Source organism: Solanum lycopersicum, chromosome 1 (assembly GCF_036512215.1).
Source record: "Solanum lycopersicum chromosome 1, SLM_r2.1".
Lineage (NCBI taxonomy): Eukaryota > Viridiplantae > Streptophyta > Magnoliopsida > Solanales > Solanaceae > Solanum > Solanum lycopersicum.
Genome location: NC_090800.1, coordinates 637,167 through 655,192, shown reverse-complemented (window position 1 = coordinate 655,192; position 18,026 = coordinate 637,167). Strand labels below are relative to the sequence as shown.

Genomic DNA, 18,026 nt, shown 5'->3' with positions numbered 1-18,026 from the left:
TTACGGAAATTTATGTTCAACTTAAAAATACCCCCAAAATCTGGTTGTCACGTGTACAAGCCTCTAAGTATTACAATCGAGTCAAAAGAAAAATACAAGTCTCATATGACATTGTTGTTAGAGTAGAACAAGATCATAAATAGGAGTAAGAAGGTCTGCTGAGATGACAAACAACTACCTCACAAATCTCCAAGAAGCCTCAGAAAAGAAGAGAATATATATCATAAAAATCTGGGCTAGTAACCTACAAAAAAATTTGTAGAAGCAAGGGGTGAGTACCAAATCATGCGGTACTCAGCAAGTAAACGTCTAAACACAAGATAAGGGGATAAAATACGGGTACTCCTACCACCCCCAACCGAACCTCTACAACTACAACTTGCACACAAATCAGCCCAACCTTACAGCTCACAGTTTGCATAGCACGTAGATCAACAATAACACTTAGACAAATCACATATCCTCCACAATAACACTTAAACAAATTGCATATCCTCAACAACAACAATTCAACAAATTACATATCCTCGATAACAACACTTCAACAAATTGCATATCCTCAACAACAACAATTCAACAAATTACATATCCTCGATAACAAGCTCAGTATTCATCAATCACAAATTTCGCAGAAAGGCAATCACAAGATCAGCAAAACACAATATCAAGTTCACTAATGATAAGTATGTGTAATGTAATGAAATACAATGTCAAGTATAATGATGCATGTCTGACCTAGTGATACACACCTGCTGTCTCTCAGTCCGGGACCTATGGGGGACATATCTGTCCATGCATCTGTCATGGCGCACGACACGACCCTCGATAATAGTAACCATCGCGGCGCGCGATACGTCCCTCGAAATATAGTATCCATCGCGGCGCGCGATACTTCCCTCAAAATGGTACATCCTCTTAAGTACTCATTCTTTCTCAATGTACATAACACTTGTCACAACCAATGCCTCAGATTAATGCAGATGACAAGCTCACACAAATAATGAGGAGATGACCATTTTCATAACATCGCACAGTTCACAACCACACAAACATGAAGTCACATCAACAATGATTCAACAAGCCTTCAACTCTTTCTCAACACATCACACATAAACAATTAATCACATTGCCTTTTGTTATCCTTTTTTTTTCATTATTATAATTAATCAATGTGGACAAGTCAACCCATCACCGATCCCGTTACTCCCAAACATATACCATAAGGAAATACACGCATTTCATACACTTAACAAGAGTTTAGAAATCCACTTGCCTCATTTAGTCGAACAATCTTTTCGATACTTGAGTCTTTCCCCTTTCAATGGGCTCCAAATCAGAACAATCTATCCAAACAATTTACCACAATAAGATTTTAACATTAACAACACCCATGTTACTTAAGTGTTTATCCTTGATACAAAAATTCACCCAAATTTATAGTCAAATTCGTAAATCTTGATGCCAATTAACATTTTAACAATCATATTTTTCAAGTTTTAAGCCTAAGGTTAAGTCCCAGTTTTTTTTTTCAATATTATATTTCGAATGGTATTCATATAATATCATATTCTTAATATTTAATTACCTATCTTACTATATCAAAACTTTAATTATAATGTGATAACTATCAATAGAAATCCAAATTAGTCAAGTAACAAGGTAATACCTAAACCACAGACCCCTAGAATTGAGTCACAAAATCTATATACGCCTAAAATTAACTATATGTTAAATTCATCCTTTATCGTATCCTTTTCCTAATGATTGGCTAATAATTTGGCCATCATTCTCGTTAAATTTATGCTCCCCTAAACCAACAGATTACAAACATAACTTATAAATTACTCTACCCCTTATAGATTCAAATTCCAAATTTATTAGTAAATGTCACTTTTATTGTTTTTTTTGGTATATATATATATTCCAAACCTTCAATTTCTTAAGCATGTTACTAACATAAATAATTGAAAAGGAAAAAGAATGAAAAGGGTCAGATAGTACCTGTGTTCGTCGTTTTGACCTACGGCATCTCATGTTCCTCTCTTTTTTTTTTCTTTTTTTTTTCAAGTTATAATAATATAATTGCTAAAATCAACCAACTTATTTTAATATATATGGGTCAAGTAACCCATGGTTTTAAATAAATTATCACTTTAGCCCTTTAAACTATCGATTAATTAACTCAAGTTATACTAATATTTAAAATTTTCGAAAGTGACCTTCCGGGTCATTACAATCTATGTTAAAATTCAACTTTATCGGTGAATGTTTGATTCTCCACAACTTTGAGTTCATCTTCTAATTTTTCTTTTTTCAATCTACAATTTTTTTTTGTGTGTGTTTCAAAAATCCATACCATTGAAATCTTAAAAGCCTAGAAAGAGCTGAGAAAATAAAGCGCGAACGCATTTTATGTACAAATTTCAGTCTCTTATTATTTTGTTGAAATTACATTATTATCCCTTAACTTTATCGATGAATGTTTGATTCTCCACGATTTTAATTGCATCCCCTATTTTTCTTTTTTCGGTCCACAGTTTTTCATTAAAAACTTGAAAACCCCTTCTTAGATGCCTAAAATGAGAAAATAAGTTATTAAATGCATTCGGCGAATGTGATTTATATACAAATTTTGTTCTCTTCTTTTTTTTATTGGTGAAATTACATTATTACCCCTTCCATTTAAGTTAAAATTTAACTTTATCGATGAATTTTTGATTCTCCAAATTATTAGACTCACACTTATTTTACTTTTCTTGATCCACAATTTTATTTTTTGTGTTTTTAAAATAGTTCACGTTGTTGAAAACTTAAAAGACCCTTCTTCTTATGCCTAAAAATGCTTTCATCAAATACGATTTATGTACAAATTTTAGTCTTTTCATATTTTTTGATAAAATTACATTATTACCCCTGTTGTTTAAGTTAAAATTTAACTTTATCGTTGAATCTTCGATTTTCCATAATATTATATTTTATGCTTTAAGAAAAATTAATATCGTTAAACTTTAAAGAAATCCTTCTTAAATATCTAAATAGAAAGAGTAAGAAAAAATAAGACATAAAACATAGTAACATAAATTAAAACAACAAAAAAAATTTAAAAAAATTTCTCTTTTAAAAAACAAAGAGTATCAATATATCAAACAAAACAAAACAAAACAAAACAATATAGAATAACAAAAATAACTTTTTAAATATAAGTTTAATTCTCTTTTGACTTCTTTGCAGCAACTTCTCTTGCCTTTTGTTCAAAAAGGGTTCCATCATAAACATCTCTTACTGCTTCTTTAGTCAATATCCCATCCTTATTTTTCCCCACATCAAATAAAATCCTCCAATCTGTCATAGCATTAAGCCTATTCACAAAAAAAAAAAAAATAAAATATTACGACAACAACGATAATAAATTCAGTGAAATTCCACTAAATAAAGTTATGCACGAAAGAATTTAATATACGCAAATTTTATTACTATCGCATAGAGTTAGAGACTCTTTCCGAGAAACCCTCATCTCAAATAAAAAACAATTATAAATTAATAACCAATATCTAAAATAAATTTTTTCTCCCTTAAAAGATAATTAAATGACATAATTCATTAATAATTTTTTCAACTGATCATAAAATTTCATTTAGATATTTAAATTATAACATATTTCAATCAAATAATTGAGCATAATGATAGAATTTTCTTATAGCACGTTTTTAGAAAAAAAACTAATTTTATAGAAGCTTGTGCACATTTTCAAAGCATTTATTATATGTAGATCATGTAAAATTTACACATATTTTAAATATAAAAAAGACACATAATCAACCTCAATTAGAATAGTCTTTAAGGTTTACTGTTTATTATTATTATTATAGGTTAATGTAATATATTACTATTAAAGAAAGTAATATATTTTAAATGGTTAAATTTGTTCTTATAACAACCACTTGAAAATACACACATGAATTTTTTAAAATTTGAATGGAAAAAATCTAAGGACATTTTACTATATGTCTAGATACTCAATAAAAACAAATCATATTTTAAATATTTAAATAAAATTTACTGATAAATTTAAGAAACGGATAATATAATCGAATATAAATAGTACCATCCAAAGTAGTCCTTAGGTTCTCTATTTTTCTTGAGCAATTCATTCACTTCTTCTGATGTTAAGGACTCTGAATTGTTATGTGCATATTTCTTGAAAATTTCCTCAAATTTCTCTGGCACAAACCTTCATAAGTATATTTGAAATATTATTTGGTACGGAAAAAAATATTTTTTTAAAATTTTTAAAAAAGAAATAAAAGTAAGATAAAAGAAATTGAAAAAGATTGTGTAGTGTCATTTTTACCTTCCTTCAGAATCATAGGCATCAGAATCACTGCCATGTTTGCCAAATTTTATATTTTTAATCTCTATTGGAAATAGTGGAGATGGCCATTTTCCCTATGAACAAAACAAATAAATAAGTATTTAGCCAAAAAATAATAATTAAAAAAGTACTTTAAAATCTTTGTACATGATCAAATTAAGATATATAAAATAAAATAAACGAATGAGATATGATTTATATATATAGGATGAACAATCATATTGAGACTGAGATACGACTCAAACTCCTATAACGTGAAATGATAATGAACAAAATTTTATATAATTTTTAGATTTATATTTACGTGATGTTTATAAAGTGGCAAAAATATTTTGTTCTAAAACATTTCATATTCTCAAAATTTAAACTCAAAATCACTAATTAAAAATTGACGATATTATTCCTCCTATTATAATTATTATCGTAATAAAAAAAAGCTATTGTCTTCACCTTTATTATAGACAACAATTATTCACCTAATCTGTTTGACCTTTTTACTCTTTTAATTTAGAAGATAAAAGATACTTAAAATATCTCATCGCGAACTAATTGTTCTAAATATTATAAAAATACTTAAAAATTATTTAATCTAAGAATATCCAATATTAAGTTTAATTTAAACCGACTTTATCGAGAAGAGGGAGTGATAAGATACTATCTCTATCCGTTTCATTTTATTTAATATCTATTGATCTGACTGTATTTTACAGAAATTTAGTTAGAACCTATTTTATTGAATTAACCTTATTTATATAACACTTCTAAATACTAAATTTACCTATTATCATTTTATGAAATTATTTAATATTATAAATATAATAAAAATCTCTAAAATTTCATAAATTAAAGAAGTAATTGAAATAGTGATTCAATCAATTGATGTAACATGTCTAGTGGCCAGTAGGCATAAATAATTCCTGCTATATAATAATAATACCACCGACAAGAAATCAAAGATATTATTTGTCTTTAAAAATATTTTATTTTATTAACAAAATACCTAGAGTTCGAAAAAAAATTTAATTTATTCTATTTAACGGTTTAAGTACACATAACTACACACTTCAATGTAGTATTAAAAATTTGTGATTTAAATTTCTCTGATTAATGATATAATTAAATAAAAAAATATATAATTAAGTAAATAAAAATATACCGGTCGAGTCTTGCCACTTGTAACAACATGGATGAGAACAGCAGCTAAAAGTGAACGAAAAACATTACGTCCCAATTTTCTAAAACCTAATAAATGATAAAACAAACAAAAAATAAGAAAATATTAAATAAAATTAATAATTAAATTAGTGGAAAATTCTAAATTTAATATAAGTAAAACAATTAAATTTATGAAAAATACAAACCTTGATATGTTTCCCAAGGATAGATAATTCCATCTTTGTTAATATCAAAAAACATTACATGCTTTTGTAAAGGAGTTAACTCATCATTATTTCCAATTCCTGCATCAAATATAATAAATATATTAATTTTCTCAATATGTTTTAACTTCTTTTTTTTATGTGTTATTTGTGTTGGTAAAAATATATAAAGTATAAATTTCAAGAAATGAGAAATTCAAATATATTCCGATTAACCGTAAATATTTCGTTTTTAAAGAATTTCATTGTATCAATATTTTTTATGATTCGACAGAATTAAATAAAATTTTTTATGTTAGAGAGATTTTACTTATGTTAAAAATCTATTTAAATTTATCCAACTTATTAAAATCCAAGGTGGATAATTTAGTGAAGTAAATAATTATCTAGATAAATCATGGGATAATAGTCATAAAAATTATGACCACTTCCTCACTAAGAAATAATTAGCTACTAAATTCATTATTAATCTATAATTAAAATAAATCATTGCTAATAAAATGCTAATCTCCAATAATATGTGTGAAAATTAGCTACAAAAGAAGATAAAAAAGAATTAGCTATTACTGCTCTATCGTTTAATAATTCATAAGTAATGAGATTTTTTTTCTTCATATTATTAAATCGTTAAATAAGATCTTAACAACAATTTTATGGAGTATTATTTAACAACATAAATAGTATGTTGCTAATTTTTTTAATTAACGATACATATATATGAACGAGTGAAGAATAAACAGAGAAAATTGAGTACCACTTGAAGAAGCCATTGAATCAAACTGATTTTCTTTCTTTGCCTTTGTGGATTAATAATAATATAATTAGAAAAAATTAAAGATATATATATATATATATATATTAATAAGAAGAAAGAAGAAAAAAGAGAAAGAAGGGAGATTTCAATAATATGTATATTTGTTCTTTGGAGGGAGTATATATATAGTGAAATATATGATTAAAAAAATATGGACTTTCTTCTATTCATGTTTGACTTTGATTTATTTTTTATGAAATACAATTTTTAAAGTTGGATTGGATAAGATAAATTTAATATTTTTAAACTCAAATTTGAATTATAAAATTATTAAAATGTATTGTAATTTTTCTCATATTAATATTATAAATATAGATTAAAGTTCACAATGTTAAGATATCACTATTTTTCTATTGAAATTTTTCGTTGAAATAATTCATGTATATATTCTGATTGAATCAGTAATAAAAAAGAGATATTAATATTTTCACTAGAAAAAATTAAACTTTTTTTACTAATATTAACGAGAATTTATTTTTCGCCATTCATTTATATTGAACTGATTCATAAAATTAAAATATAAAATCATATTTAATAACACAATTTTGAAAAAAAATTCACAATAAAATATCATAAACCAAATAAAATTTTAAAAAAAGTCGGTAGAGGGAGTAAAAAGTTAGCAATTTATAGATTTTTCCTCCTAATTTTCGTCCACCAAACAAGGATAAATAATAAGACTTTTATGTACTATTTTTCTTGACTTTCCAAATTTAGAAATTAAAAGAAGGAAAAATGATTTACTACTTCCCTTCATCCCTTTTTATTTCTTATTAAATGATATATAATTTTGATGAATATTTCTACTATATTAATATAAAAAACTATAATTTATACATAATTTTTAAATATAATTTTTAAAATTAATTTTTTTAAAATAAAATATAATATGACAAATAAATAAAATAAAAAAATAATTATTTTGAGGCAAAAATTATTTAGTAATCAATGAACTCATCTCTCTAACCTATCATGTTGGGTAGTGTGAAAATTAAGTGTATGGTTGTGGTAGAGTCAACAAAAGATATTACAAGTTATTTATTAAAATAATAAAATGCCCATCCCTTTTTATGTCATGTGAACATAATATTATGGCAATTGCTAACGAATGTGATGCAGCGAATGAGATTTGTATTTTTCTTAATAAGAAATTTTAAATTTAAATTTAAATTTTAAATATATAAATTATTAAAAAATATTTTTTATAAAAAAAATTTATATATATATCATAAATTTAAAATATTCAAATTTTAATATATATATCGAACCCTAAAAAATATATTAGGGCAATGGGCACACAACACAAAATTACAATTATTGGGGATTTGTGAAATCTTATCAATTGGACAAAAAAAAAAGTCAAAAATATCAAAAGATGTGGCAAAAAATCATCTTGTCACTCCCCTCATTTTAAGGCACGTTCAATTTTGGTTCGTGTACTTCAAGTTAATAATTATCATAAAATTCAAAAATTAAATAAAAGAATGTACCATAACCTTCTAGAAAATGATAAACATAAACTAAATTGGTTATGTCGTAATTAATATTTAGTATTATTTAATTTTATAATATTAAAAATAACATGCATTATATAATATTTAGAAAGTTATTTGTATACAAAAATAACCTGAATTTATATTTAGTAGAAAATGAATTATATTTTCATCATTTTCTTTTCTCAAAATAGCTAAGCCAAATACTGTTATTCTACCTTTTAATAAAAATAATTTATCATTATAATAACTATTAATCATAATATAATTTATTCCAAAACTAATAACCAAATGAGAAACAAGTTTTTGTTTTCATATATAAGCATCATGGGTGGCATAGTGATGCGTAAAATTGTTCTAATTTAAAAAATGTATAAAGACATAAAAATTAAATCGATTAAATTTATACTTTAAATTTATTTTTTATAAAAACATATTAATCTTCTTGAAATCAAAAATTTACCTTAGATGTTAGTATTTACTTGCATTCTCCAAGAATCTTAATGGAAATGAAACTCGTTTGGTAGAGTCCTACAAATTTACAATGCCTACAAGTGTCCTTGCTTGAGTTGTAGACTTGCTAAAATTTAAAGACGAGACTTGAAATACTGATCATTCTTTCGTGTTTGTGATTTCAGATTTGCATATCTAATTTGTACGTAGAGAAGAGATCATGAAGAGTAGACTTGGTCCTACTGGGCGTGCCATAATTTATTTGCAACGAATTTTAAATATATAAAAAATAAATCTACAACAAATAAAATATGATGAACCAAAAACATTTTATCGAATACAATTCTTTTCCTCCCTGATTCTTCTCTCTTAAAAATTCTTTGTGATTCGAGGGTCGTTAGTGATTTAGTTCGATCTAGAATAATTGAACTTAATATCCATAATTCGAGGATTGTTAATGACGTATTTTTTGATCGAAAATGATTTTAACTTCATTTCTATAAATTCAAAAGCCGTTAATAATATATTTCTCGAACTTGAATAATTTTGACTTTATTAATTTTTAGCTTTCATACCAATATTACCTAACATTTGAAAATCAAATCACTATTAGAGCTAATCTTTTTCACATGCAAAACCACGATCTGTTAATTGGTTATTTATGCAAAGATTATTTGACAACTCATACATTTTTGTCCCCTTGTTTGTGCACGTTGAGTATATTTGCACAATACATCAATAAATTCTTAAATTTATGATATTTTATCTAGATATTTAAATTATAATAAATTTTAATTAAATACATAATATATATTCGTATTAAATATTTCCTGTTCAAATTTTGAAAAAGCTTATATATGTAGGTAATTATTTGAATACTCTATTTTTTGGGTTTAAATTGGAATAAAATCCTCGCTAATAAAGTAAGAGTTCCCCTGATCAATTAAGTTTCTAAAATTTACCTTATTTCATCATCACACATGTTCTATAATATTGAATCAGAAGTCTTGAGTTCATACTTTAAAATTAAAAAAAAATTATAAAAAACAATTCCTTATTTTAATGAACTTTACACCGTGTGAATTCAAATATTTAATAATTATATTACCCGTCAAACACCGAATAATAGAACAAGCTCAACATAAAATTAAAGTTTAGACATGACTCATACAAAACCAAAAGTTTAATGGAAAGTGAAATTGCTAAATATCAATTAGTACATGAATAAATTCAACACTTCTTTTCCTTTTTTTTTTTTAAACAAAGAAACAAATACCACAACCGTATATATACAAAGTCATAGTTACAAATAATAAATAAATAACTGCTGCACCTTTTTTATGAACTTGATTTACCCCTGCAACAAAAAGTTAGTAATAATAAGATCAATTTTTTTTTATATAAAAAAAAATAGCTCGATGTACGAAACATAATAGCCAGGTGCAAAAAGTATATTGTGTTCATGCAAAGTCAGAAAAAGACCGCACTTCGAAGGTTAATTTAGTACCTCTCCCCCCTCTCAACAAAATATAAAAGTACAAGTGTTAGTAGCTAATTCCACCCTCAAACATATAGCCTAATTGCTCGAACCCCAAGGGGAATGTAATATAACATCCTATCTTATCATAAATATCAATGCATGATTGATCTACGTACGTATCTAAAAAAAAACTCGTAACATATAGGTAACATTCGATCATATAAAAATAACTTTATCGTTACTGCGGATGATTGATCTACATACGTATCTAAAAAAAACTCGTAACATATAGGTTACATCTGATCATATAAAAATAACTTTACCGTTGATGCAGGATTCTCGTCGTTAACAAATTATATAGGTAATTAGGTATACCTATGTTTCTTGGATTGCTTTTCCTTGGCCATTTGTTCAAAAAGGCTACCATCATACACACTCCTTATTGTCTCTTTAGGTAACAAACCATTTTCATCTTTGCAAAGTAAATAAAGTATTTTCCACTCTGATTTAGCTGCAATGCTGCATATTATTCATCAAATTATCTCTATTACTTTCTTTATATATATATAAAAAAAATGTAAACATTGCATATTAAAGAGAAGCATTCATTGTTTGTGTGTCTTACTGTCCAGCAAAGTCCTTGGGTTGCTTGTTTGCTTTGAGTAGTTCATCTAATTCCTCACCGGTTAAGGCATTGGCGTTGGTTCGTCCATGCTTATGGAACAATTCCTCGAATTTTTCAGGAACGAACCTTCAAAATACGAAGAAAGATTTAATTTATATACATCGATGATACAAGTTATGTTTGTATCGACAATACTTTAACTATAACATGTAGTCTATCTTATTTTTCCAAGTAACTTATACTTTTATTCACCATTGATAGTAACATATAGTTATCCTTTTAAGTGATCACTACTAAAAACTCATGTATACACATACTATCACTCTATCAGTATATAGACGTTAAACTCATTACGTTCCCATCCATTATAGTAATGTCACGATATTGAGGGAATCTATGTACACCCCAACACACCCAAGCCTATCAACTAACTAGAGCGTGGACAACATAATATAAGATCAGGACCAAAACAAAGGATAAATCAAGAATCGAGATAAGTGGTGTAACTCTGATATACGTTGAGATGAAACTAACCTTCACTTGCCGTAACCTAAAAAAGTTAGCTCGTGAAGTAAGAATTATAAAGAGTCCAAATCTCTTATGCCTTGTTTTTCACATATCTTGTTTCACTTATTACGTGTAGTTATCTTTTACACGACGCGATTATGTAAAATTCTTTACACTGTCAATGTATAAAATGTATAAATATTAGTATATTACCTTCCTTCAGTATCATAGATATCACTATCACTAGTGTGTTTGGCAAATTTGATGTTCTTCACCTCAATTGGAAATAGTGGAGATGGCCACTTCCCCTGTACATAAAACATATATGCACATTCATCTTATAGCACTTTTTTTTTTGGGCTAAAAGTTAAAATCTTATAGCATAAACTTGTACATTAATCTTATAGCACTTCTCTTAATTTGGTTAAAAGTTAAAAGTCTTGTAGCATAAACTTGCACATCAAAGCCATCTTGATGGCCCAATTAAGAAAGAATAGTATATAACTAATTATGGGAATATAAAACAAAAGGCATATATCTAGTCATGTTAGATTGGAATATCTAATATTCACTTTGTCAAGACTAGAAAGAAAGGGTTTTCTTATCGCAAATTAATGAAAAATTTGTGTTATAAAATATTATTATTCGATTTCCATCAAACCTGTTCACTAGAAAATGAAAAATTTATGTTATAAAATATTATTATTCGATTTTCAGCACTCAGTTCACTAGAAAAACGTAGGATGAAAACCAGATTCTCCTTGAAACAAAGGAAAACTTCCTAATTTTTTTCATGTTAAAATATTATTATATTTTCTTTTCTCACGAATTCAATGAATAAATTAATGATTTATATCAATATTTTGATAATATATTACTAAGTTCATCATAAATCATGTTAGTTATTTTAAATTGAAAACATTATTAAGAATTTTAATATATCTACGCAACGCGCGAATACGTATACTACTAGGAGAAAAGAGGGAAATTACAGGTCGAGTTTTGCCACTTAGCCCAACATTAATGAAAATGGAAGCAACTGTTGAGAGGAGAACACCACTTCCAATTTTTCGAAATCCTGATAAAAATATAAAAAGAATACAAAAAAAAAGAAGTTAAATGATAATGAAAAAGCTCAAAATGACAATAATTCGTGTTAATCTATCACAGTTATAAGTAGAAAAAGTATATATATAAAAATATACGACATATATTTATTAATTTGATATAAATAATCGATTCAAATTAAACTTATATCGATAAGGTGAGAATGTGCATTAACATAATCCACAATAATTTCGTTACAAGTGCACATGAAAAATTTATGACAAAATTTAATTAGCACGAAATTAATAAAAGAAAAATATTCTTTTAAACACGTTCTCTCAAATATTTTATAACATTTATGATAATAAAATAAAAATAACCTGAAGTATTTTAAAACAATACTTTTTCCATATATAAAGAATTGTCATAACAAAAAATTATAAAATAATAACATTGTCACGTAAATTAAAACATAAAATATTATGTATCATAGTTTCGCTTTTTTAGCTTCGCCCCTTTAGGGGTTACTAATTATCATCCGTTAAAAAAAATAACTCGATGAATTTAGTAGATCGTTTTACGAGGCGAGGGAAAGATTAAATTACCTTTATAAGTTTCCCATGGGTAAATGACACCATCTTTGTTAATATCAAAAAACATAACATGTTTTTCCAAAGGTGTTGGCTCCTCTTTCCTCTCAATTTCTGCATTATTAAATTCCCAAGAACCATAAAATTACTCAAACAAACAATAAATATAAGAAAATTAAAAAAAAAACAAAAAATTAATTACAATTAAAAAAAATTGCATACCCTCTTCATCAATATTATTTGAGGAAGAAGCCATGTGATAGGAAATCTTGTTAACACAAGATGATCAACATATAGAGAATAAATTGAACTCAAAATTTACCTTTTTTTAAACAATATATAAATAAAGAATTTTTTTTTGTTGAAAATTTAAAGCATTAGATGTGGATTTAGAGAATATAATAATTTGGGGTTTTGCTTTTTAACTTCCTTTTTTTTTTAAAAAAAATTCTTTGAGTTGTATTATATTCCCAAGACAAATGTCTAAAATATATAGTTGTGAACAAGTAAAAGTGTGTAGGTGGCAACCTCAAGGGAATTGTGAAGTTTGCTTAGTGTTCTCACACAAAAGCACTTACCCCCCCCCCCCAAACCCTACCCCACCTTAAGAAAAATAAAGTTTTGGATAAACATATCGAGCTGAGTTGAGCTGAGTCGAGTTCAATGGCGTGAGCTTTAATCGAGTTGAGTTTGATCTGGCTTTGATCGAGTTATTAAGATATTATTTAAGCTTAAATTAAAAAGAAAAAAAAGTATAGATTAGAGCACAAGTTCATAAGATATGCATTTTGCTTATAACTCTTTTATAGGGTAATTTAAAAGATAAATTCATAAAATTGATTGAATTAAAATTGCTTTAAAATATCAATTAAAATAATATTTGTGTACAATATCTTTTTTTTTTAATAGAAAGATTAAAACCATATCCACAAGCAATGCTTCCCAACCCACAAAGACATCTAATGATTAGGGAGATATTAGTTCCTTTCTTCACTATTTGAACTTCATTTTTTCATTTATATATATAAATAAATATAAATATTTGATTGGTTAAATTATTATTATTTTTTTAAAAATATGGGTTTAATATAATTTCAAATAAATAATCGTAAGGAGTTCATACTCAATTTTTTTTAGATAGTATATTAGAAAAAAAATTATTGTATTTTGTGAGCTGATAAATTACGTTATGAATTCGTCATTGTTTCACTCCTCAAATTTTACTTTTTTTTTTCTTTTTTCTTGTGTTGCTTAAAAGGAATTATAATAGTTTACAAGAAGTAGAAGCAACGAGGGGATATAATAATAATAGCGTGGAAGTTAAAGCATGGAAAAAAAGAAAAAAAAACAAAAAAATGTTTGCTTTTAGAGTAAATTAAGTATAACGGAAAATATACAAATATATTTATTTATTTTTGGCTTTAGCCTTACTCTTTTTCTTCTTATTTATAAGGTGCAATATTTTTTTTAAGTTAGATTATCGTATAAATGTCTATTATCGTATAAATGTCTACGAATTTTAAGTTAAACATCAAATAATCTTGATTATAACATGATTAATGCAACCTTGATACAAGTGGTAAAGAACGATGATCTTGATGTAACGACTTTTCAATATAATTGATAAATAATATGATTTTAATAAAATTTAATTTATTGCGATAAAAGTTTATAAGCCTATAACTTAAAGAAAAATCATTAAATATGTATAAATAGTAGACTTTAAAAACCCATAAACTCCAACTCGTAAATTTAGCTTTGCCCATGAATTAGCCTTCAAATCATGATCAATACCATTGAGATATTCACTATATACACAACTATAAGATTGTTTCTCAATTGGCACACAGTGATAAAATCAAAATTTTCATTTTAGAGAATTGAAATATAAAGAATTAAATATACTTGATAACTACGAGGATTCAACATATTATAGTATATATACATAAAAGATTCCAACTTAGGTAGTTACAAAATAGTCCCTTATTTCTCACACAACAACTCCAAGACAACATTGCAACTAGTTAGATAGTAATATCGAAGTCAGAATTTTCACTAAAAGAGTTTAAAATATGAAGAAGTAAACTCACGACGAATTTAAAAGGGTTCAACATCTACTATATATCCTTAAGAAAAGTATCTTTAACAATATACAAATGATATAGGTTTCTTCCCCTCGACCCTATCTGACTCCACACTGTTCTCAATGGGCACTTTTGCTGAAAAACTTCTCAATGCTCATGTTGAAGACTAGCAAAGCGTCGAAAGGAATAGAAGGGGGGGTAGCATCTTATACTCTTCGTGAGAACTTTCAGATCATAGAAGCATTCAGAACAGACTCAACATTCATTTTGTTGATAGAATGATCCATTCCATTAGGGACTTAGGGAACTCAAAGAATTTGACTTGACAATCAATGATAGATATATACAAGAGGTCGATTTTTTTTATAAAAATATTATACTTAAAATCGGAGAATAGAGATATCAGACATATTTAAATATTATTTGAAACATTTAAGACCAAAATCATAGTTATGTAAACAAACATAACAATAAACAAAAATTCACAAGCATTGGCCCTAAATGATACAGTTGTGAAAGCCCATTGATTATCCAATATTTATGAACATCATTGGACTTTTTTTTTTCTCTATAGATTTATTTACAAAAAATCCTAAAGAAAATAAATTATTTTATTTTATTTTTCTAGCTAATAGCACTTTCAAAATCTGATGAATTTAACCTATTAACTAATTTCTCAAGTGCTTCTTTCATCCACCATTGTTGACAAGCTTCACTTGCTTCCTCCACTGTCATCTACACAAATAAAATCAAAATAAAATTTTAGTTTGGTTTCACTAAAAAAAAAATTTAACTATGAAATTCATCTATAATATATTGTTAAGTAACTACATTCAAAATTTTCACTAATAAGGTAAGCAAACTTAATTATTTTATAATTTAAATCTTAAATATATGTATAATTTCTTGTGTTAGAATGAAACTAAATCCCTTGCTCCCACTTGACTTCGCTAATGATTCCTATCTCACACAAGATACGAATAATAAGCTAGGTCTGTCTACGCTTTACCTTTTTTAATTCGCACAAATAAAATCTTACTATTATCAGTGTTTCTTGCAAATTAAAAAATAAATCTTAAAACTTTTTTTTGTTATTAAATTTTTTTTTGGATGTTCAAAATATTATAATATACTTACCCATGCTCTTTTTCTTAGATTTTGTTCAGGCCAAAGTGAGAGTTGTTCAGTAACAAGCAATGGAAACATGTAACCTTCATGATAAATGCCTTGGCTCTTGCTCTTAAATCTCCATTTTCCTAATTCACACTGAAAAAAACACACATACAAATTATTAAAATTTCTATACCAAAAAAAAATTATATTCATTTAATAACTAATTTACGTATCATACATTTCTTTAGGAAAAAATCGACTCTAAAACTTCTCTTACCAAAAAAAAATAATGTGTACAATTGAGATATCCAACGATATCTAGAAGAAATATTCTACTTTTGTTTGAAAAAAGATTGATTTTATTAGAAATTTCTAGATATATGAATATTTATGATTTATTTTAAATGACTAATTTAGAAAAATATCGATCTTTGATAACTTCTATGTCCACTCAAAACACAACACCACATTAATTATAACAACACCATGATCTGTGTAATTTCATAAATAGAATTTGATTAAAAGAGAGTGTACGTAAACTTTATTTTTATTTGGAGTTTATCATAAGAACTAGTGTTTTATTTTTAAAAAATTTATATCCAGTCAAATTATTTGCTAACTAATTAAATATTACAACTTGTATAAAAAATAAAATAAAAATATTTATTTATTAAATTACCTGAACAATGCCAAGAACACCAGCTTCTTCAAGGGATTCACGAGAAGCTGCTTCCTCTACTGATTCATCAGTTTCCCATCCTCCCTACAAATATAATTTTAATATTTTTTTCGTTTCAATTTATATAATAAATTTTTTTCATTCTGTTTTAAAAAGAATTAACGAAAAAAACAATATTTCATATATATGTATGTACCTTGGGAAACATCATTGCATGACCTTTTTGTGAACTAATTACAAGCACCTCAAATTCACCATTTCTTGTAAATCTATATGGAATACATCTGAAAAATAATAATTATTAATTTAAAAACAAATTAAAAAGATTAGGACAATTTTTTTTAAAAAAAATAAAAAAAATTACACCTACCCAACAACAAGACGATGACCTTTATTATACCTCTGCATTTGCCTTCCTGTACGAGAAACCATACAAACCATTTTTTTTCTTAAAAAAAAAAGGATAAAATAGGCAAATATTTTGTGTTTTAGAAAGAAAATAGACAAAAAGATGATAAAAAGAAATAGAAGAGAGAAGAATTTTTGAAATTGGATTTTGTCTAAGGCCTTTAAATAGAAAAAAATCCACCAACTACTTCAAACCCCCCCCCCCCCCACAACCACCCCAACAAAAAATATATTACAGATTTATATAGGCATAATACATATATTGAACTCTAAACTTGACTTCAGATTTTTATAATGTTCAAACAAACACTTTAACTATCCAACTTTAAAAAAAAAAAACACGTGAGTCCTATATGATACAGTACACGTAGGATACCACGTAGGACAAAAAATGATATGTACGACATGTGTGTTTATTTGTTCAACTTCATACAATTTTAAGTGTCTAATTGTGCGCACTCAAAGTTGAAGGATATAAATGTAATTCGACGCAAAATTAAAGAATATATTTATGTATTATGCCATTTATATATGTGTCTCAAAATATTTGTTATATATTTTTCGAAAATTAAATTATATGTATTTTTATCAAATATTATAGTTTTTATAATATATTTCTACAAGTCTTTAATTTTTTGAATTTAAATTAATTTAATATTAAGAACTAGTTAATTCAACCAACCAAAAGCAAAATATGATAAATATATTGATTACTCAAACTAAATTTCTAAAAATAAAAGCTCTAATTGATAAGCAACCTACGATAACAAGTTATACATATAGAATATTAATTTTTAATATTTTCATTCGATATGTGATACATTATATTGAAATACGATTAAATTTATATCATATGATACACAACTCAATTAAAGAGGAAAAAACTAAAGTTTAGAATTCCTATATTAAAATTAAAGATTCTAATCATTCTAATACAATTCATATTAATTATTATATTGTTTTTATAGTGAGACTTAAAATT

The 18,026-nt window shown here is 25.9% G+C and overlaps 3 protein-coding genes and 1 long non-coding RNA gene across 4 annotated transcripts; all 4 read right to left on the bottom strand.

The window, feature by feature from the left end:
• Nucleotides 1-2,100, bottom strand: LOC138347368 (uncharacterized). Its single transcript, XR_011220223.1, has 3 exons — nucleotides 2,002-2,100; nucleotides 1,274-1,343; nucleotides 1-244 (listed from the first exon to the last, which is right to left on the bottom strand). It is a non-coding gene; the product is annotated as an uncharacterized lncRNA (long non-coding RNA).
• Nucleotides 2,101-3,099: 999 nt separating this feature from the next.
• On the bottom strand, nucleotides 3,100-6,714 carry LOC101245874 (probable peroxygenase 5). The gene is made up of 6 exons (XM_004228657.3): nucleotides 6,506-6,714; nucleotides 5,734-5,832; nucleotides 5,529-5,614; nucleotides 4,352-4,446; nucleotides 4,106-4,231; nucleotides 3,100-3,359 (listed from the first exon to the last, which is right to left on the bottom strand). The coding sequence occupies exons 1-6, from the start codon at nucleotides 6,519-6,521 to the stop codon at nucleotides 3,206-3,208; spliced, it is 576 nt and encodes a 191-aa protein (XP_004228705.1). The 5' UTR covers nucleotides 6,522-6,714; the 3' UTR covers nucleotides 3,100-3,205.
• Nucleotides 6,715-9,634: 2,920 nt separating this feature from the next.
• Nucleotides 9,635-13,602, bottom strand: LOC101245281 (probable peroxygenase 5). Its single transcript, XM_004228655.5, has 7 exons — nucleotides 12,983-13,602; nucleotides 12,776-12,874; nucleotides 12,116-12,201; nucleotides 11,337-11,431; nucleotides 10,617-10,742; nucleotides 10,367-10,510; nucleotides 9,635-9,868 (listed from the first exon to the last, which is right to left on the bottom strand). The coding sequence occupies exons 1-7, from the start codon at nucleotides 13,014-13,016 to the stop codon at nucleotides 9,850-9,852; spliced, it is 603 nt and encodes a 200-aa protein (XP_004228703.1). The 5' UTR covers nucleotides 13,017-13,602; the 3' UTR covers nucleotides 9,635-9,849.
• Nucleotides 13,603-15,244: 1,642 nt separating this feature from the next.
• On the bottom strand, nucleotides 15,245-17,182 carry LOC101248702 (nudix hydrolase 18, mitochondrial). Its single transcript, XM_004228667.4, has 5 exons — nucleotides 17,007-17,182; nucleotides 16,833-16,920; nucleotides 16,637-16,720; nucleotides 15,982-16,110; nucleotides 15,245-15,579 (listed from the first exon to the last, which is right to left on the bottom strand). The coding sequence occupies exons 1-5, from the start codon at nucleotides 17,075-17,077 to the stop codon at nucleotides 15,469-15,471; spliced, it is 483 nt and encodes a 160-aa protein (XP_004228715.1). The 5' UTR covers nucleotides 17,078-17,182; the 3' UTR covers nucleotides 15,245-15,468.
• Between the last annotated feature and the right edge of the window lie 844 nt (nucleotides 17,183-18,026).

Excerpts from the sequence above, each read along its gene's own strand:
- LOC101245874 (XM_004228657.3), bottom strand. Across the intron at positions 5,615-5,733 it reads TCCTTGGGAAACATATCAAG|GTTTTAGAAAATTGGGACGT; the intron begins GTTTGTATTTTT and ends ATCATTTATTAG. Across the intron at positions 3,360-4,105 it reads CCTAAGGACTACTTTGGATG|GCTTAATGCTATGACAGATT; the intron begins GTACTATTTATA and ends TTTTGTGAATAG.
- LOC101245281 (XM_004228655.5), bottom strand. The coding sequence starts at position 13,016 with ATGGCTTCTTCCTCAAATAATATTGATGAAGAGG. Across the intron at positions 11,432-12,115 it reads TAAGTGGCAAAACTCGACCT|GGGAAGTGGCCATCTCCACT; the intron begins GTAATTTCCCTC and ends TTTTATGTACAG. Across the intron at positions 10,743-11,336 it reads ATCTATGATACTGAAGGAAG|GTTCGTTCCTGAAAAATTCG; the intron begins GTAATATACTAA and ends CGTATTTTGAAG.
- LOC101248702 (XM_004228667.4), bottom strand. The coding sequence starts at position 17,077 with ATGGTTTGTATGGTTTCTCGTACAGGAAGGCAAATGCAGAGGTATAAT. Across the intron at positions 16,921-17,006 it reads GGTCATCGTCTTGTTGTTGG|ATGTATTCCATATAGATTTA; the intron begins GTAGGTGTAATT and ends ATTATTTTTCAG. Across the intron at positions 15,580-15,981 it reads ATCTAAGAAAAAGAGCATGG|ATGACAGTGGAGGAAGCAAG; the intron begins GTAAGTATATTA and ends TTATTTGTGTAG.